This window comes from Chiloscyllium plagiosum, chromosome 11, assembly GCF_004010195.1.
Source record: "Chiloscyllium plagiosum isolate BGI_BamShark_2017 chromosome 11, ASM401019v2, whole genome shotgun sequence".
Lineage (NCBI taxonomy): Eukaryota > Metazoa > Chordata > Chondrichthyes > Orectolobiformes > Hemiscylliidae > Chiloscyllium > Chiloscyllium plagiosum.
Window position 1 is genome coordinate 94462736 of NC_057720.1, and position 23447 is coordinate 94486182.

At 42.1% G+C, this 23447-nt stretch overlaps 1 protein-coding gene across 5 annotated transcripts in view; it reads left to right on the top strand.

Moving 5' to 3' along the window:
• LOC122554676 (golgin subfamily B member 1-like) overlaps window positions 1-23447 on the top strand; it is a 272444-nt gene that overhangs the window by 70431 nt on the left and 178566 nt on the right. For 3 of the 5 annotated variants that reach the window (XM_043700052.1, XM_043700053.1, XM_043700056.1), the window contains exons 8-12: window positions 2259-2381; window positions 3903-4016; window positions 4615-4933; window positions 21599-21655; window positions 22054-22169. In XM_043700052.1, coding sequence (XP_043555987.1) covers window positions 2259-2381; window positions 3903-4016; window positions 4615-4933; window positions 21599-21655; window positions 22054-22169 — 729 coding nt within the window. The remainder of the gene's footprint in view (window positions 1-2258; window positions 2382-3902; window positions 4017-4614; window positions 4934-21598; window positions 21656-22053; window positions 22170-23447) is intronic. The other 2 variants (XM_043700054.1, XM_043700055.1) reach the window with 1 other exon arrangement.

Here is a 23447-nt window from a genome sequence, read left to right on the forward strand (position 1 = left end):
AATGCCCTGCCTGTAGCAGTGGTGGACTCTCCCTCTTTGTGGGCATTTAAGCGGGCATTGGATCGGTATATGGAGGATAGTGGGTTAGTATAGGTTAGGTGGGCTTGGATCGGCGCAACATCGAGGGCCAAAGGGCCTGTACTGCGCTGTATTCTTCTATGTTCTATCATGCCCTTCCTTCAACCAAGTCTCTATGATGGCAATAACATCATACTCCCAGGCACCAATCCAAGCCCTAACTTCATCAGCCTTACACACTATTCTGCTTGCACTAAAGTAGATGCATTTCAGGTCACCAGTTCTTTTGCGCTCATCTGCTCTCTGCCTACCCTTCCCTTGCTATCTTCTTGTTTCTTACAGTCTCCAGTCTCCACCTCGCTGCCGACTTGTTTTCTCTTCTGGTTCCCAGTCCCTGGCACATTAGTTTAAAACCTCCTCAAAAGCAGTCGTAAAATCTCCCCCAAGGACATTGGTTCCAGTCTGGTTCAGATGTAGGCCGAACCTTTTGTAATAGTCCCACCTTCTCCAGAACCGGTCCCAATGTCCAACAAATCTGAACCCCTCCCTCCTACACCATCTCTCAAGCCACGTGTTCATTATGCCTATTTTTTCATTTCTACACTGGCTAGCATGTGGCACTGGTAGTAATCCTGAGATCACTACCTTTGAAGTCCTCCTCTTTAACTTCTCTCCTAGCTCCCTGAATTCTTCTTTCAGGACCTCATCTTGTTTTCTACTTACATCTTTGGTGCCTAGATGTACCAAGACATCTGGCTGTTCACCCTCCCCAGTTGATCGGTGACATCCCTGACCCGAGCACCTGGGAGGCAACATACCATCCGGGGGTCCCGTTTTCGGCCACAGGACCGCTTATCTACTCCCCGTATAATAGGATCCCCTATGACTATGCCTTACGAGTCTTTTTCCCGCCCTTCTGAACAGCAGTGCCTGCCACGGTGCCATGGTCTTGACAACTGCTGCCCTCTCCTCGTGAGCCATTCACCCCAACTGTATCCAAAATGGTTACCTGTTTTGGAGGGAGATGACTGCAGGGGACACCTGCACTGCCTTCCTGCTCTTTTTCTGTCTTTTGGTCACCCATTCACTATCTCCGTCAGCAATTCTAACCTGCGGTGTGACCAGTTCAGTAAATGCGCTATCCAGGACCACCTCAGCATTGCGGATGCTCCACAGAGAGTCCATCTGCAGCTCCAGAGCCGTCATGCGGTCAGACAACAGCTGCAGCTGGACACACTTCTTGCAAGTGTAAGAGTCAGGAACGTCAGCCGCGTTCCTAAGCTCCCACATCAAGCAAGAGACACATCAACAGGTCTGAGGTCCACTGCCATTGTAAACTTAGCTTTATATGAACTGACTAAAACCAAACAAAAATATATGAAAAAGAAAGATAAGAAAGAATTAAAAGCCTTACCTTACAGAGTAATTTTCTTCCAGTTGGAGGAAGGGGGCAGGAGAGAGGGAGATACTATATGTGTAGTATCTCTGGTTTAGCCACTGCCCAAATATAAATTAAGCCCTTACCTTCCCGGCAGCCCTTGCTTCACCTCACCTTCTCTCTTCGCCGCTCTGTCAAAATGGAGGCCCGACTCTCGAGGTAAGTCCCTTTTTAAGCGGGAAAACTTACCCTTCCCGGCAGCCCTCACTTCACCTCACCTTCTCTCCTCGCTGCTCTGTCACTTGAAAATTGTTTTGATTTATCAATTTAAAAGTGACACTTTTCACCAATTATTGCCGGAAAGTGGACTTCACTTTTAAACTGGATCTTTCATGCAGAACACAGGCAGTTGGGGAGAACAACAGCATGCCTTTCTGTGTCTTTCTCTCTGTGAGGTTGTGTCTCTGTAACTCGATTCTAGTTCCAACCTACACAATTAAAGATGGAGATGGAGATGAAGATGAATTTCTTCTCTCAGAGGGTTGTGAATTTGAGGAGCTTTTTACTCTAGAGTGCTATGGAGGCTGGTTTGTTAAGTATATTCAAGGCTAGAGGTGGATTTTTATGGAAAGGAGTAAGGGAATTGAGAATTATTTGGAAGAGGTAAGATGCTTTTCCTTTGTGAAGCTGGTTGCAGAGTTTGCAACTCTGGGAACAATTGTTTGTATAAGAATTAATTACAAATGTGCCCTTTGAAGGTGTACTTGTGAATAGTAGAAAGTGCAATCAGCCTCACATTTACTGTAATAGCAATAATCTCATTAATCAATGTTACCATGACATGGTGGAATCTTTGTTTCAGATTCGTGTGTTTCAAGAAATAATTCAAGCAAAGGAAAACAAACTTGCTGAACAAGCACAGAAGCATGAGCAAGAACTCTTCATTGTGGCCTCAAAATTAGATGCTAGTGCTGATTTTGAACAGGTTAACTACTTTTCATAACTTTTTGAAATAAGATTTTGCTATGTGTAATAAAAGGAATTTGACAAATTGATATTCACATCATCAAAAGTACAAAGCAGATTTTGTGTGAAAGATTCCATGAATACTGCTGAAGCTCCATTGAAGTAAATTGCAGCTACAAATTCTTCAGAACTATGCAATTTTAAAATAACTTTTAAATAAAAATTTAAAATTTTTAAATTTTAAAATAACTTTTGTCTTGTAGGTTGATTTACTTGTGTTTGAGGAAGAGTCATACCAGACTCGAAGTGTTAACTCTCTTTCTCTCTCGACAGATGTTGCAGAACTGCTGAGTTTTTCCAGCATTCTCTCTGTTTCAAAATTCCAACAACCGCAATATTTTGATTTTACTGAAGATTTTGTGCAAAGTTGTTTATTTACAATATTTAAAATGTTCTTTGTATATGAATTCTGATACCTAGGTTATTTAATATATATTTTTGATTATTAAATTATCAAGTATTCTTAAGTTATAAAATACACACAATGCTAGAAGCAGATTTTCAGTCTGTTAATTTGACATTGCCGTGTGTGTGATTTTGCAACTATATTATGTGATGTAAAAAAAAACCCTTCTAAAATAAATCTGAAGTATAATGGGGCTTAGCAGTCTTTGTTCAGGATTCTCTTAAGGTTGACATTCAGGTTCAGTTGGTAGTTAGAAAGACAAATGCAATATTAGCATTCATTTCAAGACGGGTAGAATGCAACAGCAGCGATTATACTGCTGAAGCATGCAAGTCTCTCATCAGACTGCATTTGGAATATTGAGCGCAGTTTTGAGTCCTGTATCTAAGGAAGGATGTGCTGCTGGCATTGGAGGGGCTCCAGAAGTGGTTTACAAGATGATCCCGGTGATGAAGGACTTGTCCTAGGAGGAGCAGTGGAGGACTCTGGATCTGTACTCAGTGGAGTTGAGAAGGATAAGGCATGATCTCATTTAAAATTATAGAATACTGAGAGATCTAGATAGACTGGACATGGAGGAGATGTAGTAGGAGATACTAGTACCTGAAGGCACAGCTTCAGAGTGAGGGATGAACCTTCAGTACTGAGATGAGGAATTTCTTCAGTGAGTGGGTGATGAATCTGTGGAACTCATTGCTATTTATTGAGTCTATCTAAGACAGATGTAGATAGGTTCTTGGTTATTAAAGGGATCAAAGGTTATAGGGAGAAGGCAGGAGAATGGAGTTGAGAAATATATCAATCATTATCAAATGATGGAGCAGACCCGATGGGGCTGAATCATCTAATAGTATTTGTATGGTCCTGTGGTCTTAATATAGACAATGGATTGTCTTGGGTGAGCAAACCTTTCATTACTTAGGATAATTGGCAGCAATTTTTAACATAAAGTGAGATGAGGACCTACTGATTGGAGTGTTTTGATTACAAATGTTGCCACTGGCATAAGGATTTCAAGATGCATTGCAACTTTTATTTTATTGGGGATCCTCATTTTTCACTTGATTCCTTCAGTTGTTGAAAGCTCTCAAACAAAAACTTCATGAAAAGGAGGAAGTGCTAATGGGAAGGACGCAGGTTGTGGATGTACTGCAGAAAGAACTTGATGGGAGAGATCAGAAGATACAGGTGAGGAGAGAAGTACCTGCTGCTCTGTGAATTGACATTAAAGATCTCTGCAGTTGACCAGCTGAAAGATTTCATTTCAGCTTAATGCAATATAATTTAAAGTGACATCTGTGGAATATAGCTATGTAATAAGCTTTTCTTTTGAAAAAGCACTCTATCAGTACATTTAGTTAATTTCACTTGCTTTTGTTAACACTTAATAAGGGAAGTGTCTATGTAATGAGTTCTAATGAGGATATCTCAGATGAACAAATTCCAGTGGCACTGTAATTCCAGATTATGACTATGAAATGGCACTGTAACACCATGTTTCTGGAACACATTGAAAAACACCATGTGACATTTGTCAGTGGATTAAAAGAAAAAAGAATTCTATGCTTATGATGTAACTGAATCCCTATGTATAATACTGCTGTTAATTACTTCAGGTGAAAATTATAGCTGCTCTTTTGTCTGTTGGCTCATCATTCATTTCATATATTCTATATTGCTATTAAGGAAGACAAACGTTTTGTATTTAAACTGAAGGTTTGTAGAGGTCCTTTTGGTTTGCATTTTTCATTGAAAGAAAATTAAAACATTATTTTAAAATTTTCAGGAGATTATTGAAAAATTGAAACTTGTGCAGTTAGAAAAAGACAATCTTGAGGCTAAGCTTGATGCTGAAAAGCATGTGATGAGAGCCCAGGTGAGAGATTTGATGGAAAGACATGAGATGGATTTGAAAACAATGAGAGAGAAACACAGCATGCAATTGCGAGCTATTGAGGAGAAACATGAAGATGAACTAGCTGAGAAAGAACAACATCAGTTAAAACTTCTGAAGCAACTGCAAGATTTACAAGCCCATGGTAATGCTTCTGTAATATTAGAGACAACTGCTACTATTGATAAACAGAAGATTGGGGAATTAGAAGGTAATTGGTTGCGATTTTCTGAAGTTCTCAATATGAAAGAGATGGTTCATCTTGTGCAGTATTTCTTTAACTTATCTAAATAGCTTATGATTTAACATGATGCTGTGGTAAAGACATTGCTCAAATATATCATTTACATGACTTAACAACCGAATAAAATAACATAGTCACTGTCACATTGCTGTTGGTGGGCTCTCAGGTCATTAACTATGGTCCACGAAGGGTTACAAATGTCTGTCAACTAGAGAGACGGGACAGGTGATTAGGGGGGTACCACTGTTTGTCAAGCATGACAAGACCAGGAGTCTGGTTTATATGATCTGGAAGTAGGTTTGCTCACTGAGCTGGGAGGTTCATTTCCAGACGTTTCGTCACCCTACTAAGTAACATCTTCAGTGGCCTCAGACTAAGCAGTGTACATGATTCCTGCTTTCTATTTACACGTTTGGGTTTCTTTGGGTTGGTCATGTTATTTCCAGTGATTATGTCATTTCCTGTTCTTTTTCTCAGGGGATGGTAGATGGTGTCTAACGCGATGTGTTTGTTGATAGAGTTCCGGTTGGCATGCCATGCTTCTAGGAATTCTAGTGCGTGTTTCTGTTTGGCTTGTCCTAAGATGGATGTGTTGTCCCAGTCAAAGTGGTGTCCTTCCTTATCTGTACGTAAGGATGCTAGTGAGAGTGGGTCATGTTGTTTTTTGACTAGTTGGTGTTAATGTATCCTGGTGGCTAGTTTTCTGCCTGTTCAATATAATGTTTCTTGCAAGGTATTTTGTAAATGACATTAGTTTTGCTTGTTGTCTGTATAGGGTCTTTCAAGTTCATTAGCTGCTGTTTTAATGTGTTGGTGGGTTTTCATTTCGGAGATGTCTATGATGTAGGAGAGAGTGGCTAGGGTTTCTGGACGTGTTTTGTCTGCTTGTTTGGGTTTGTTGCTATGAAATCGGCAGACTGTGTTCACTGGGTACCCATTCTTTTTGAATACACGGTATAGGTGATTTTCCTCCACTCTGCTTAGTTCCTCTGTGCTACAGTGTGTGTTGGCTTATTGAAATAATGTTTGGATGCAGCTTCATTTGTGGGTGTTGGGATGATTGCTTCTGTAGTTCAATATTTGGTCTGTATGTGTTGTCTTCCTGTAGACGCTGGTTTGACGTTGCCCATTGGCTGTTCGCTCTATTGTGACATCTAGGAATGGCAGTTTGTTGTTGTTTTCCTCCTCTTTAGTGAATTTTATGCCAATAAGGGTATTGATGGTCTTGAAGGTTTCCTCTAATTTGTAACAGGGCTGTTATATCAAAGGAGCCATGTTTACATCAATCGACATTAACCTGGCCAAGGAAAAACTGACTACACTATTAGAAGACCCAAAGATACGAAAACCAAACACCACTAACTTCATCAGCAAGGACAGTACCATCAAGCTACTGGACCTATGCCTTGCCACACACTTCACCTTCAACAACAAAACCTACAGACAAACTAACGGAGCACCCAAGGGATCTCCAATATCAGGATTCTTAGCAGAGGGAGTAATGCAGAGACTTGACCAAACAGCTCTGTCAACCATCCAACCCAAAATTTTGGCCCGCTACGTGGATGACACCTTTGTCATCATGAAATGAAACATTTTGCTGTCGATCTGGAGTCATGTGTCGGCCAGACCAGTAAGGATAGCGGTTTCATTCCCTGAAGGACATTACCGAGCTAGATGGGTTTTTTCAACAATCAACAATGGATTCATGGTCATTGTTAGCCTCTTAATTCCACGTTTCTTTTTATTGAATTCAAATTCCACCATTTGCCACGGCGGGATTTGAACCCAGATCTCCAGAACTTTGCCTGGGTGTGTGGTTTAGCAGTCTAATTTGTTAGTGTGTATTGTGAACAGCTGAGGTCCTAGCACTGAACCCGCGACACCCCACTCATCACTGCTTGCCACTCTGAAAAGGATCTATTTATCCTAACTCTGCTTCCTGTCTGCCAACGAGTTCTCTATCCATGTCAATATATTACCTCGAATACCATGAGCTTTAATTCTCATTACTAATCTATTGTGTGGAACCGTGTTGAAATCCATTTGGAAGTCCAGATACACAACATCTAATTCATCATTGTCTACTCTACCGGTTGCAATGTCAAAAAATTCCAAAAGATTTGTCAAGTGTGATTTTCCTTTAGTGAATCCATGCTGACTAGGATCGATTCTGTCACCGCTTTCCAAACACAGTTATTACATCCTTAATGATTGACTCCAGCATTTTCCCCACCACAGATGTGAGGCCAACAGACCTACAATTTCCCATTTTCTGTCTTCCTGTTTTTTTTAAAGCTTGGAGTTACATTACCTACCCTCCAGTCCATTGGAACTCTTTCAAAGTGCACAGAGTGCTGGAAAATGATCACCAGTATATCTGCTAGTTCAAGGCCCACTTCCTTAAATACTCTGGGGGTGCAGAGCATTAGGCCCTCAGAGCTGATGGGGTTTTAATCCCATTAAGTTCTCCAATACCATTTCCTGAATAATCAGGATTTCTTTCAGTTTCTCCTTCATGCTTCAGCTTCTGTTCCCCAGCATTTCCTGAACATTAATTGTGTCCTCCTTAGTGAAGACACATCCCAAGTATTTGATCAACTGGTCTGCCATCTCTGCATTATGAATTCACCTAACTCTAACTGCAAGGAACCTATGTTTGACTTCACCAGTCTTTTTTATTTCACATATCTATAGGAGCTTTAGCAGTGAGTTTTTGTTTTCCACAAGCTGACTTTCATATTCTATTTTCTCTTTCCAAATTAAATCCATTGTCCTCCTCTGCTGAATTTTCAATTTCTCCCAGTCCTTGGGTGTGCTGCTTTTCCTTGCCAGTTTATAGGTCTCCTCTTTGTCCCTAACACTGTTCCAAATTGCAACAATATTAGTCAAGAACTGGAGAAATCAAATTGGGAGTGACCCTGTCAGAGATTAATCTGTGTTTGACATGTGGGAGTCTTTTAAGGGCCAGTTCATCAGTGTTCTGGAGATCAGGGGTCAAATCCCGCCATGACATGTTATGATGAGGAAGAAAGATAAGGATGGTAAGATGTGCAGGTTAGTTGGATTGACCGTGCTAAATTGCCTTGTAGTGTCTGGGGATGTGTAGGTGAGGTGGATTAGGTATCGTAAATGCAGATTTATAGGGATCTGGTGGGGAACTAGGCCTGGGTAGGATGCTTGTCGAAGGGTTAGCGTGGATTTGATGGGCCAAATAACATCATTCTGCTGTGTAGGGATTCTGTGATTCTCTGATTCTAAGATTCCAGAACTTTGAGAAGAGATTTTTGAAAGTTTAGTCAAAAAGAAAAGGAAATGTACATAAGATTTAGGGAACTGAAATTAAGCAAGGCTCTTGACTATAAAGGAAGCAGGAAATAACTTAAATTTGGAGAGCTAAGAGGTACCATGAAAGTCCTTGGAAAGTAGGCTTGAGGAAAATCTCAAGGCATTTGGTGCATACTTTGTGAGTAACAGGGTAGCTAGGGAAATGGTTGATCCACTAAGGATAAAGAAGGGAATTTAATACATAGAGCTGGAGGAAGTGGTTCAGGTCCTTTAATGAGTGCTTTGCATCAGTATTCACCGAGGAGAAGGACGTGAAAGATGGTAAGATTAGGAACAAGAATGTTGATATTTTGGGACCTGTTTTAAGGGTAGACGATGACCTAATGGTATTATTGTTAGACCATTAATCCAGAGACCCACATAATTAAGCTATTGAAGATTGTCAGGGAAAAATCCCATTGGGTTCACTAATGTCCTTCAGGGAAGGAAATCTGTCTCTACCTGGTTTCTCTACAGGTGACTCCCGACACACAGCAATGTGGTTGACTCTTAACTGAGTTCTGGGTAATTAGGGAAGGTTAATGCTGGCCTAGCTAGTGACTCCACATTCCATGAATGAAGAAAAGAATGTCATTATTAAAAAGGAGGTGGTGTTGGTTATCTTGAAAGACATTAAGGTATGTAAGGTTTAGGATGCTTAAGTTGGACATGGCCTTGACTAATATGGCGATGATCTGGAGTAGTATCAGATGATTGGAGAGTGGCAAGTGTTATTCCCTTGTTCAAGAAAGGGAATAGGGATAAGCCTGGGAATTACAGACCAGTCAGTCTTACATCTGTAGTGAGCAAATTATTGGAGAAGATTCTGAGAGACAGGATTTATGATTATGCCTCACAAACCTGATTGAATTCTTTGAGGATGTGAAAAAAACACATTGATGTAGGTTTAGCAGTAGAGGTGTTGTGTATGGATTTTAGCAAGGTGTTTAATAATGTTCCCCATGGTAGGCTCATTCAGAAAGTAAGGAGTCATGGGATACATGGAAATCTGGCTGTCTGGATACAGAATTGGCTGGCCCAAAGACAATAGAGGGTGGTGGTAGATGGAAAGTATTCAGCCTGGAGCTTGGTGACCAGCACTGATCTGCATGGATGTGTTCTGAGACCTTAAATAAGCACGTGGATGATTTTGGGATAGTGTAGGGGGACAAGCTGAGAATAGTTCACAGGTCGGCGCGACATTAAGGGCCGAAGGGCCTGGTCTGCGCTATATTTTTCTATGTTCTATGTTCAATACGCAGGTGGACTGGGTGAATAATGTTGCTGGTGGATCCAAAGAAAGGGAATTCATGGAATGCTTACAAGGATGACTTTTTGGAACAGCTTGTGATGGAGTCCACAAGGAAGCAGGCTATTCTGGACTTAGTTCTCTGCAATGAGTCAGTATTTTACAACAGATCTTAAAGTAAGGGAACACTTCGGAGGCAGCGATCATAATGTGGTAGAGTTCAGTCTGAAAGAGAGAAGGCAAAATCAGTTAAATAAAGGTAATCACAGGGGCATGAGAGGGGAACTGACGAAAATCGACTTGAAGCAGAGCCTCGTGGGGAAGATAGTAGAGCAACAATGACAGGAGTTTCTGGGTGTAATTGAGGACACAGTACAGAGGTTCATCCCAAAGAAAAGAAAGATCATTCAGAGGGCAGGATTAGACAGCCACGGTTGGGAGGTTAGACAGCCATGGCTGACAAAGGAAATCCGGAAATGTATCAAAGAAAAAGAGAGAGCCTATGAAGTGGCTAAGAGCACTGGGAAATCAGAAGTTTGGGAAGGCTATAAAAACAAACAGAGGATAACAAAGAAAGAATTAAGGAAGGAGAGGATCACATATGAAGATAAGCTAGCCAGTAATATTAGAAATGATAGTAAAAGTTTCTTTTAGTACATCAGAAACAAACAAGTGGGAAAAGTAGAAATTGTGTTGCTCCTCATTGATGCAGGAAGGCACATGCTGGGAGATAAGGAAATAGCTGAAGAACTTAAACGTAATTTGTGTCAGTCTCACAGTGGAAGACATGAGAAGTATCCCAACAATTAAGGAGAGTTGGGGGCAGAGCTGAGTATGGTAGCCATTACAAAAGAGAAAGTGCTGGAAAAGCTAAAAGGTCTAAAAATTGATAAATCTCCTGGCTCCGATGGGCTACATCCTAGAGTTCTGAGGGAGGTGGCTGAAAAAAGTAGTGGAGGTGTCGGTTATGATCCTTCAAAAATCACTGGAGTCAGGTAAAGTCCCAGATGATTGGAAAATTGCTTTTGTAACTGCCTTGTTCAAGAAAGGATCAAGACAAAAGATGGAAAATTATAGGCCGATTAGCCTAGCCTCGGTTGTAGGTAAAATTCTAGAATCCATTGTTAAGGACGAGATTTCTAAATACTTGGAAGTGCAGGTCGGATTAGGACAAGTCAGAATGGATTTAGTAAGGGGAGGTTGTGCCTGAGAAACCTCATAGTCATAGAGTCATAGAGATGTACAGCATGGAAACAGACCCTTCGATCCAACCTGTCCATGCCGACCAGATATCCCAACACAATCTAGTCCTATCTGCCAGCACCTGGTCCATACCCTCCAAATCCTTCCTATTCATATACCCATCCAAATGCCTCTTAAATGTTGCAATTGTACCAGCCTCCACCATATCCTCTGGCAGCTCATTCCATACACGTACCACCCTCTGTGTGCGGCATATACAGCCTTTGCCTATAACTCCGATCTTCCAACACTGGTGACATCCTTGTTAGTCTTCTCTGAACACTTGCGAATTTCATTACATCACTCCTATAGCAGGGAGAACAGAATTGCACACAGTATCCTAAAAGAGGTCTAAGCAAGTCTTGTAAGCTGCATTATGACCTCCTAACTCCTGTACCCAATTTTCTGACCAATAAACGAAAACATATCAAGCACCTTCTTCACTATTCTATCATATGCTACTCTATTTTCAACTAACTGTTACCTGCACTCCAAGGTCTCTTTCTTCAGCAACACCTCTAGGACCTTACCATTAAGTGTATAAATCCTGCTAAGATTTGCTTTCCCAAAATGCAGCACCTCACATTTATCTGAATTAAACTCCATCTGCCACTTCTCAGCCCATTGGCCCATCTGGTCCAGATCCTGTTGTAATCTGAGGTTACCCTCTTTGCTGTCCACTACATCTCCAATTTTGGTGTCATCTGCAAACTTACTAACTGTACCTCTTATGCTCGCATCCAAATCATTTATGTAAATTCTTTGAAGAGGTAACAAGTAAGTTAGACCAGGGAAACACAGTGGATGTTATCTATCTAGACTTCCAAGAATTCTTTGATAAGTTCCCTCATGGGACGCTTCTGAGGGCCCATGGTGTTCGAGGTGAGCCACTGGCGTGGATTGAGGATTGGCCGTCTGACAGAAGGCAGAAAGTTGGGATAAAAGGTTCTTTTTCGGAATGGCAACTGGTGACAAGTGGTGTCCCGCAGGGTTCAGTGTTGGGCCCGCAGCTGTTCACTTTATATATGGATGAAGGGACTGGGGGCATTCTGATGAAGTTTGCTGATGACACAATGTTAGGTGGGCAGGCAGATAATACTGAGGAGGTGGGGATGCTGCAGAAAGATTTAGACAGTTTAGGAGAGTGGTCCAGGAAATGGCTGATGAAATTTAATGTGAGCAAATGCGAGGTCTTGCATTTTGGCAACAAGAGTAGAGGCATGGAACTTTTTCTAAATGATGAGAACATTCATTAAACCAAAGTACAAAAGGATCTGGGAGTGCTAGTTCAGGATTCTCTAAAGGTTGACTTGCAGGTTGAGTAGTGATTAAGAAAGCAAACGTAATGTCATTTACCTCAAGAGGGTTGGAATATAAAAGCAGTGATGTGCTTCTGAGACTTTATAAAGCTCTAGTTCGGCCCCATTTGAAATACTGTGTCCAGTTTTGGGCCCTACACCTCAGGAAGGACATACTGGCACTGGAGCGTGTCCAGCAGAGATTCTCCCGGATGATCCATGGAATGGTAGGCCTAACATACGATGATGGGCTGCGGATCCTGGGATTGTATTCATTAGCGTTTAGAAGGTTGAGAGGAGATTTGATAGAAATTTACAAGATAATGCGTGGCTTCGAAAGGATGGACGCTGGAAAATTGTTAGACGGGGAAGCGAAGACCTGTGGGCACAGCCTTCAAATTACAGGGGGTCAATTTAGAACGGAAATCAGGAGGCATTTCCTCAGCCAGAGAGTGGTTGGCCTCTGGAATTCATTGCCATGGATTGCATTGGAGGTCGGGACGTTGAGTGTCTTCAAGGCAGAGATTGATAAATTCTTGATCTCCCAATGAATTAAGGGCTACGGGGCGAGTGCGGGTAAGTGGTGTTGAAATGCCCATCAGCCATGATTAAATGGTGGAGTAGACTCGATGGACCGAATGGCCTTCCTTCCACTCCTATGTCTTCAAAGTTTGTGAGAAGATTTGTAGCTCGGGTGCTCGTTGCTGTGGTTCTGTTCGCTGAGCTGGAAGTTTTTGTTGCAAACGTTTCGTCCCCTGTCTAGGTGACATCCTCAGTGCTTGGGAGCCTCCTGTGAAGCGCTTCTGTGGTGTTTCCTCCGGCATTTATAGTGGCCTGTCCCTGCCGCTTCCGGTTGTCAGTTTCAGCTGTCCGCTGTAGTGGCCGGTATATTGGGTCCAGGTCTATGTGTTTGTTGATGGAGTTTGTGGATGAGTGCCAGCTGAATCTCTTGTTTCACAAAACTCAAAATTTAACTCTTTCCCTACCTGCTCATAGCCATACACATTCTCAAACTAACACTCATCAAGGCCATTGGCCAATGAATGTAGCAGAAGACCTTTCTTTCCTTCAAAGCAGAGTAACGTTATTGTAATATTTTAGACAGCCATATTTCAAGTGTGCCTTTCTTAACAATATCAATATCAATAACAATATCTTGACTGTGAGTAACAAAAGTGAAATGACCAACTCAGTAAATAAAAATAAACATAGATGACATGATATCACCAAAGAAAGCTAAATCGGTGTAGGGCTTGCAGTATACAGCACATGGAACTATTGTCTGCGAAAGGTATACATTGAATAACCTACTTGGTATGTTTCTGTATTAAAAGCCAACTTATTCAGTGATCAACTCTCTTGAATGTTATTACACTAATTGCCAGATCCCTTGACAAATTGTGTTGTACAGTAAGAAGAATAATGAAATGATCTGTAGAAATGTTTACACAAACTCACTTTAATGTTAGTAAAACTTGTGCCAGAATTTTAAATTTCTGAATTAGTCAATTTGTATTGTTTGTGACATAATGATTCTTTTTTCAAAGAGTGTATAATATTGCAACAAAGGACTTGCAGCTATGCAATTCAGAACAATGTGTTAATTCTTCAGTATCCCATGTTGTAAACAACTCCTTTTTTTCACAAGCAAGTAATATTTGCTGTGTTCATATTTCTCTCAATTTGCACTAAAGTTGTTATTCAATACACAAGTCACCAAAGTTTTTGGGTGAAGATTTGTAGCTCGGGTGCTCGTTGCTGTGGTTCTGTTCGCCGTGCTGGAAGTTTTTGTTGCAAACGTTTCGTCCCCTGTCTAGGTGATATCCTCAGTGCTTGGGAGCCTCCTGTGTAGGGCTTCTGTGGTGTTTCCTCCGGCATTTATAGAGTGCCATCCACAATCTCCATCAACAAACACATCGACCTGGACCCAATATACCGGCCACTACAGCGGACAGCTGAAACTGACAACCGGAAGCGGCAGGGACAGGCCACTATAAATGCCGGAGGAACACCACAGAAGCGCTTCACAGGAGGCTCCCAAGCACTGAGGATGTCACCTAGACAGGGGATGAAATGTTTGCAACAAAAACTTCCAGCTCAGCGAACAGAACCACAGCAACTCCTACGTCTTGTGGTCATATGGCCTTAAAATGTAGGGTATGTAGGTTAGTTTGATCTTACAGTTGGATAAAAGGGTCAGCGCAACATTGAGGGCTGAAGGGCCTGGACTGTGCTGTGTTTTTTGTTCTAAACCAGGAAAGAACTCGAGCAACAAATTAGAAGAGCAAGAAGGGGCCATGAAATCACCATGGCTAGTAAGGTTAAAGAGAATCCCAAGGTATTCTCCTCATACATTTCAAAATGAGAGGATAACTAGAGAAAAGGTGGGATCACTCGAGGATAAAAGAGGGGACTTGTGTTTGGAGGCAGAGGATATGGATGAGATCCAAAATGAGTACTTTGCATCAATCAGTATTCACCCAGGAGAAGGATATGGGGGATAGTGAGATTTGTGTGTAGCATGCTAATATGCTAGGGCATTTTGAGATCAAGAAAGAAGTAATGTTGTGTGTCTTGAACAGTAAGGTGGATAAGTCCCCAGGGCCTGATGGTATCTACCCCAGGTGGTTGAGAGAGGCAGGGGAGGAGGTTGCAGGGCCCTTGACCAAGATCTTTGTATCCTCTGGAGAGGTCCTCGAGGACTGGTAAGTAACTAATGTTGTTCCTCTATTCGAGAAGGAAAATAGGGATAATTCAGGAAATAATAGACCAGTCACTCTCACATCGGTGGTTGGAAAGCTGTTGGAGAGAATTCTTAGGGAAAGCATTTGGAAAAGCATGGCCTAATTAGGAACAGTCAGCATGGCTTTGTGCAGGGCAGATCATGTATTACTAACTTGATAGAGTTTTTTGATGAGATGGTAAAGGTGATTGATAGGGTAGAGCAGTGGATGTTGTCTACATGGATTTTAGTAAAGCTTTCAACAAGGTCCTTCATGGTAAGCTCATCCAGAAGATTAAGATGCATGGGATTCACAGTGGCTTGGCAACTTGAATTCAGAATTGGCTTTCCCATAGAACGCAGAGGGTAGTGGTGGAAAGTTGTTTTTCGGGTTGAAGGTCCATGACTAGTGGTGTTCCACAGGGATCTGACCTGGGACCTCTGCTATTTGTGGTATATATAAATGACTTGGATGAAAACGTATATGGGTGGGTTAGTAAGTTTGCAAGCGATGCAAAGATCGGAGTTCTGATTAGTGTAGAAGGTTGTCAAAGGATACAGCAGGATATAGATCTGGGTGGTGGAGAAATGGCAGATGGAGTTTAATCCAAGTAAGTGTGAGATGCTGCACTTCGGGAGATCAAATGTTTAAGAAAAGTATTCAGTTATTGGCAGGACCCTGAACAGAGGGATCAGGTCCATAGATTCCTGTAAGTGGCCAAGGAAGTAGATAGGGTGGTAAAGAAGCTGTATGGCATGTTTGTTTTTATTGATTTGGAATTGAGTGTAAGAATCAGAATGTCAAGTTGCAGCTTTGTAACACTTTGGTTTGGACACAATTAGAGTACTGTGTTCATTTCTGGTTGCCATATTATAGGAAGGATCTGGAGACTTTGGAAAGCATGCAGAAGAGGTTGACCAGGATGCTGCCTGGGTTAGGGGATATGAACTATAAGAAAAGGCTAGAAAAACTCTGGTTGCTTTCGCTGGAGCAGCAGAGGCTTGATAGAAGAAGTCTACAAAATTATGAGATGCAGAGATAGGGTTGACGGTCAGAAGCTTTTTTCCCCCACAGTTGAAATGCTTAAAACTAGGAGGCATGCATTTAAAGTGAGAGAGGGGAAAGTACAAAGGAGACGTGAGGAGCAAATTTTTTACACAGTGGTAGGGGTGTGGAACATGATGCCAAGACTGGTGGTGGAGGCAAATACGATAGGGGCGTTTAAGAGACTTTTAGATCTGTACATGAATCCGTACAAGGAATAGAGGGATGTGGACCAAGGGAGGCATAAGGGATTAGTTTAATTTGGCATCATGTTTGGTACAACATTGTGGACTGAAGGGCCCATTGCTGTGCTGTACAGTTCTATGTTCTAAGATAGACAAGTCTCCAGGGTTGATGATGGGATCTATTCCGGAATTTTGAAGGAGGCAAGGGAGGAGATTGCTTGGGCCCTAACAGAGATTGCTGCATCTGCTTTTGACATGGGCGTGGTCCCAGAAGACTGGAGAGTAACTAATGATGTTACTTTATTTTAAAAGGACAACAGGAATAATCCAAGAAATTCAAGTCTGGCGAGCCTTCTATCAATGGTAGTGAAATGTTTAGAGAAGATTCTTAGGGACAGGATATACTCTCATTTGGAGAAGGTTGGACTTATTAGAAATAGTCAGTATGCCTTTGTGCAGCGAGAGGTCTGCTCTCTCAAACTTGATTGAGTTTTTTGAGAAAATGACAAAGATGATTGAGAGTAGAGTAGTGGATGTTGTCTCCGTGGGTTTTATGAAGCATTTGACAAGGTCCCTCAAGTCTGATGGACCAGAAATTGAAGTCACATGGGATCTAAAAAGTGATTTCAGGGAGTTAGGCCGGAAGCTAAAAAGCAGGACAAGCAGAGTAGTATTCTCAAGATGCCATGTGCTAGTGAGGCAAGAAAGAGGGAGCAAGTGCAGCTGAACACGTGGCTACAGGGTTGGTGCAGGAGGGAGGGCTTCAGATACGTACATCGTTGGAGTACCATCTGGGGAGGTGGGACCTGTACATGAAGGACAGTTTGTACTTAAACTGGAGGGGCACCAATGTCCTGGGCGGGAGATTTTCTAGAGCATTTTGGGAGGGTTTAAACTAGTTTGGCAGAGGGGATGGGAACCAGAGCTAAAAATCAGAGGAGAGGGTAGTTGTTGAACAGGCAGAAGTAGAATGCAGAGAGTCTGTCAGGAAGGATACACAGTTGATGAGACAAAGGGTTGGGTTAAAGTGTGTCTATTTCAATGCAAGGGGTGTCAGGAATACGAGTGATGAACTTAGAGCATGGATCAGTACTTGGAACTATGATGTTGTGGTCATAATGGAGACATGGATTTCACAGGGGTAGGAATGGTTGCTGAGTGTTCCAGGGTTTAGTTCTTTTTAAAAGGTTGTGGGCGAGGTGGGGGGAGTGGGTAAAAGAGGAGGGGGAGTATCATTATTAATGGGGAGTGCATCACAGCTGCAGAAAAGAAGGTCATCGAGGATGGGTTGTCTACTGAGTCAGTATGGATGGAAGTCAGTAACAGGAAAGGATCAGTCACTTTATTTGGTGCTTTTTATAGACCCCCCAGTAGCAGCAGAGAGATGGAAGAACTGATGGACAGCAGATCTTGGAAAGGTGCAGATGTAATAGAGTTGTTATTACAGGTGACTTAAACTTTTCCAATATTGATTGGAACCTCCTTAGTGCGGATGGTCTGGATGGAGCCGATTTTGTCAGGTGTGTCCAGGAGTAATTCCTGACTCAATATTTAGATCAACCGACTCGGGAGGAGGAGGCCGGGGGGCGGGGGGGCGCGGTTTGGGGAGAGTCCGTATTGGATTTGGTACTATCAACAAGCCAGGCCAAGTGTCACATCTCTCGGTGGGGAAGCGTATCGGTGACAGTGATCTCAACTGCCTTTCTTTTACCATGACCATGGAGAGGGATAGGAATGGACAGTATGGGAAGATATTTAATTGAGGGAGGGGAAATTATACTGCTGTTAGATTGGAATAAAAATTGTGAACAACTGTAATTGGGAAGGGTACAACAATGTGGATGTTGTTTAAGGAACACTTGTTGCAAGTGTTGGTTCACTTTGCCCCACTGAAACAGGCAAGGAATGGTAAGGTGAAGGAGCCTTGGATGACAAGAGCAGAGGAGTTTCTGGTCAAAAGGAAGAAGAAAGCATACTTAAGGTTGAGGAGAAAAACTCAGAAATGGACTGAAGAGAGTAATGAGGGGGCACAATAAAGGCTGCTGGGACGGATTAGGAAAAGCCCAAAGGCGTTCTACATGTATGTGAGGAATAAGAGAATGATCAGAGAGAGGGTAGGACCATTCAGGGATAGTGGAGGGGACCTGTGCCTGGATTCTGAAGAGGTAGAGGAGGTCCTAAATGAGTTTTTTGCTTCAGTATTCACTCAAGAGAGGGACCTTTGTTGATAGTGAGAACACCATGGACCAGCTTAATAGGCTTGAACAGATTGATATTAAAGAAGTGGATGTGCTGGAAATTCTGGGAAGTATCAAGATAGATAAGTCCCCAGCGCCACACCAGATATATCTGAGGTTACTATGGGAAGCAAGGAATGAGATTGCTGCACCTCTGGCAATGATCCTTTCATGCTCACTCTTCATGGGAATAGTACTGGCTGATTAGAGGGAGGTAAATATTGTTAATCTGTTCAAGAAAGGGAATAGGGAGATCCCTGGGAATTACAGACCAGTCAATCTTATGTCTGTGATAAGCAAGGTACTGAAAAGGATTCTGAGAGATGCATAGGATTTATGACTATTTGGAAAAATATAGTTTGATAGTCAGCATGGCTTTGTGAGGGGCAGGTCTTGCCCCACAAGCCTTATTGAGTTCTTTGAGGACATGACGAGACAAGTTGACGAAGGTCGAGTAGTGGATGCGGTGTATGTGGATTTCAGTAAAGCATTTGTTAAGATTCCCCACGGTCGGCTGATTCAGAAAGTTAGGAGGTATGGGCTACAAGGAAATTTGGTTGTCTGGATACAGAATTGGCTGGCCAAAAGAAGACATCATCGAGTGGTAGTGAATGGAAAATATTCCACCTGGAGATTGGTGACAAATGGTGTCCCGCAGGGATCTGTTCTTGGGTCTCTGCTCTTTGTAGTTTTCATAAATGACTTAGATGAAGAGGTGGAAGGGTGGGTTGGTAAGTTTGCTGATGACACAAAGGTCAGTGGTGTTGTAGATAGTGTCGACGGCTGTTGCAGGATATAACATGACTGACAGGATGCAGAGCTGGGCTGAGAAGTGGCAGATGAAGTTCAACCTGGATAAATGTGAAGTGATCCATTTTGGAAGGTTGAATTTGAATGCTGAATACAGGGTTAACGATAGAATTCTTGGCAGTTTGGAGGAACAATGGGATCTTGGGATCCATGTGCATAGATCTCTCAAAGTTGCCACCCAAGTTGATAGGGTTGTTAACTAGGTGTATGATGTTTTGGCTTTCATTAACAGGTGGATTGAGTTTAAGAGCCGTGAGGTTTTACTGCAGCTCTATAAAACCCTGGTTAACCACCCTTGAAATATTGTGTTCAGTTCTGGTCAACTCATTATAGGATGGATGTGGAACTTTAAGAGAGGGTGCGGAGGAAATTTACCAGGATGCTGCCTGGACTGGAGGACATGTCTTATGAAGAAAGGTTGAGGCCACTCGGGCTTTTCTCATTGGAGCAAAGAAGGGTGAGAAGCGACTTGATAGAGGTGTACAAGATGATGAGAGGCATAGATAGAGTGAATAGTCGGAGACTTTTGTCCACAGGGCAGAAATAGCTAAATTTAGGGTTCATAATTTTAAGGTGATTGGAGGAAGGTATAGGGGAGATTTCAGATGTAGGTTCTATAAGCAGAGAGTGGTGGGTGCATGGAATGCACTGCCAGCAGTGTTGGAAAAGCCAGAGACATAAGGGGCATTTAAGCGACTGCTGGACAAGCACATGGAAGGCAATACATTGAGGAGCATGTAGGTGAGGTTGATCTTAGATTAAGATAAATGTTTGGCAAAACATTGTGGGCCGAAAGGCCTGTACTGTGCTGTTCTGTTCGATGTTCTATAATGACACCCCTTAGCCTCCGATGATCTGGGGAAAATAGAACCAGCCTATTCAGCTTTTCCCGATAGCTCAAATCCACTAACCCTGGCAACATCCTTGTAAATCTTTTCTGAACCCTTTGAAGTTTCTCATCATCCTTCCTATAGCAGTTAGACCAGACTTGAATGCAATATTCCAAAAGTGGCCTAACCAATGTCCTAGGCAAAAGTGAGGACAGCAGATGCTGGAAACCAGAGTTTAGATCAGAGTGGTCCAGGAAACATGCAGCAGGTCAGGCAGCATCCGAGGAGCAGGAAAATTGATGTTTTGGGCAAAAGCCTTTCATCAGGAATGGAGGCAGGGAGCCTCCAGGGTGGAGAGATAAATGGAAGGGTGTGGGGCTGGCGAGAAGGTAGCAAAGAGTACAGTAGGTGAATGGGGTTGGGGATGGAGTTGAGAGGTCAGAGGGGAGGGTGGAGTGGCTAGGTGGGAAGGGAGATTGGCAGGTAGGACAGGTCATGAGGACAGTGCTGAGCTGGAAGGTTGGAACTGAGGTAAGGTAGGGGAGGGGAAATGAGGAAACTGGTGAAGTCCACATTGATGCCCTGGGGTTGAAGTGTTCCGAGGAAGAAGATGAGGTGTTTTTCCGCCTCAGAACACTTCAACCCCAGGGCATCAATGTGGACTTCACCAGTTTCCTCATTTGCTCTCCCCTCACCTTACCGCAGTTCCAACCTTCCAACTCAGCACTGTCCTCATGACCTATCCTACCTGCCAATCTCCCTTCCCACCTATCCACTCCAGCCTCCCCTCTGACCTATCACCTCCATCCCCACCTCCATTCACCTACTGTACTTTTTGCTACCTTCTCCCCAGCCCTCCACCCTGGAGGCTCCCCGCCTCCATTCCTGTTGAAGGGCTTTTGCCCGAAACGTCGATTTTCCTGCTCCTCGGATGCTGCATAACCTGCTGTGCTTTTCCAGCACCACTCTGATCTAACCAATGTCCTGTCCAGCCACATTAGGATTTCCCAACTCCTATACTCATTGGATGACCAATAAAGGCAAGCATACCAAATGACACCTTCACTAGCCTGTCTATCTGCGACTGGACTTTCAAGGAACAACGAACCTGTACTCCTTGTTCAGTAACACTCGCCAGGACATTAACATTAAGTGTATAAATCCAATCCTGATTTGCCTTTGCAAAATGCAGTATTTCACATTAATCTAAATTATACTCTGTCTGCCACTCCTCGACCCACCTGTCCAGCTGATCAAGGTCCTGATGTACTCTAAGTAACCTTCTTGGCTGTCCACTACACCTCCAGTTTGATTCTGGAATTGATTGGCAACTTTTTGAATTATCAGATCAGGGTTTACTCCCCTGGCAAATAAAATGCAAACAGAATTTTATTCAATGCATTCATACAAGTAACACTTCTGGTATCAGTAATTTGTGTTTTAATATTGGTGGCTTTTCTGATGTTAACATTGTAATTGAGCATGAAAGTGAAAATGGTTAAGAACTATATGTAAGGATAGCCATCAATTGTTAACCACAATTTAAAACAGGAATCAACTTATTCATTGCAGGTTCAGAGATACACAAAGTTAAGAGATTAATTTGGAACAATGCTGTAATGTAGTTCTGGTCTGATAATATTGTGTCTTAGTAACCTATGTATTGTGGCATTATAATTCATTCTAGAGCTACAGAATGACGGTGTTGAACGTATCAGTGGCAAGAAGGGACAAATATCACGTGGTATAAGTACAGTACTTTTTGGTTTACTTAGTACAATATTGTATTTATAACACTTTTGTATTTATAACACTTTTTTTTAACTGATGTCTGGGAAAAATACTGAAAAACATGTCAGTCGCAAGCAGCCTTTTTACTGGAAGCCATCATAATAGTCGAACTATAATGGAAACTGCCATATGTTTTATAGTAGAAGTTTAAATTACCTTTAATTTTGATTTTTTTTCACAGATGCTGCCAGGCCTGTTGAGCTTTTCCAGCAATTTCTGTTTTTGTTTCTGATTTCCAGCATCTGTAGTTCTTTCAGTTTTTAACAAATTATTGATGTTTGTTCTGATGGTGTTAGTGAGATTGTTGAGATGTCTGATCAGTATATTTATTTAAGTTTACTTTCTTTCTAGAACAACTAAAACTTAAAATGGAAGAGGTTGCTAAGTCAGAGGCCAAATTCCTGAAAATGAAAGCTTGGTCCAAATCCAGAATCAGACAGGCTGAAGAAGATGTGAGGAACGCAATCGTACGTGTAAATCTAAACCTCTAATATCTGGTGACTGCATGTCTGTCTTGGATGGAGTTAAAATGCAAGGCATGATCTCATAATCAAATAGGATAACATTGATCCCTTTTTTCCTCATAAATCCTTGAAGTTTCCTTCCTTACAATGGAAGTCAAGAGAGCTTTTCAACTGTAATCTCTGTTCAAAAGTAAGTCTTCTATAGCAGCTGAACCTTATAAAGGAATACTTTCCTGCGTGATGGACAGAAGGCCTCAGTGCACCAGCCATTACACTTTACATCAGATAATGTAAAATGGAAATGGGAGGATTTAAACTGGATTGGCAAGGGATTGGGCTCCTGACAAGTGGTTCGGAGGGGAGACAGGCTGAGACAAATTAGAAGTTAAAACATGAGGGAGTCTGGAAGGCTCAGTAACTAGATAAGTAAAAAGTAAGCTTATCCAAGTTATATCTATACAACTGTAATTGCGCCTAAGGCGTAGGATAGATGGGCTAAAAGTACAGCTAGAGTCTTGTGAATATGATGTCATAGATATGACCAGGACTTGGCCAAATGAAGGGGAAGGTTTAGCAGCATGACATTCCTGGTTATAGGGTAGTCACAAAATAAGAGCAATAGGAGAGGGTGGTGCATTATTGATTAAGAAATCATTTATAGATTGAAAAGGGTTGATCTCATGAAAGGATTATGAAATGAAACCATTTGGGTAGAAGTGAAAACACAAAAGAGGCAAAAACACATTTGGGTGCATACTGTAGACCCTCAGGGAGAGATAGAGGATCAGGTATATTGGAAGAAGTACATTAACACATTTCACGGAACTGTACGAATAAGGCATTAACAGAGGAGATTTTTAACTACCCAAATAATTCGTATCATATTTTAGTAAACCATGCGGGGAGAAAGCAAGGTTCTTAAATTGCTTATAGGAGAACTTTTTTTAGCCAGTATGTAGAAAGCTGAACGAGGGAGGAGGCACTTCTGGACTGAATATTTGGAAATATTCCTCAGCAGGTTTGAAGTATATCATTAGGGGAGCATTTTGAGGATGATGACCATAACTCAGTTAGATTAAAAAGAGTTGTGGAAAAGAATAAGGAAGGGTGGGAAACCAATGTTCTAAACTGGGGAAAGACTAAAACTTTGTCAGAGCAGTTGGAGGCATTGAAGATGGACATAGCGAAAGTACGGGGCAAATATATTTCAATGAAGACCAGGTGGAACCATAGCAGAGGCAATGGCCTAGTGGTATTATTGCTGAGCTGTTAATCCAGCGA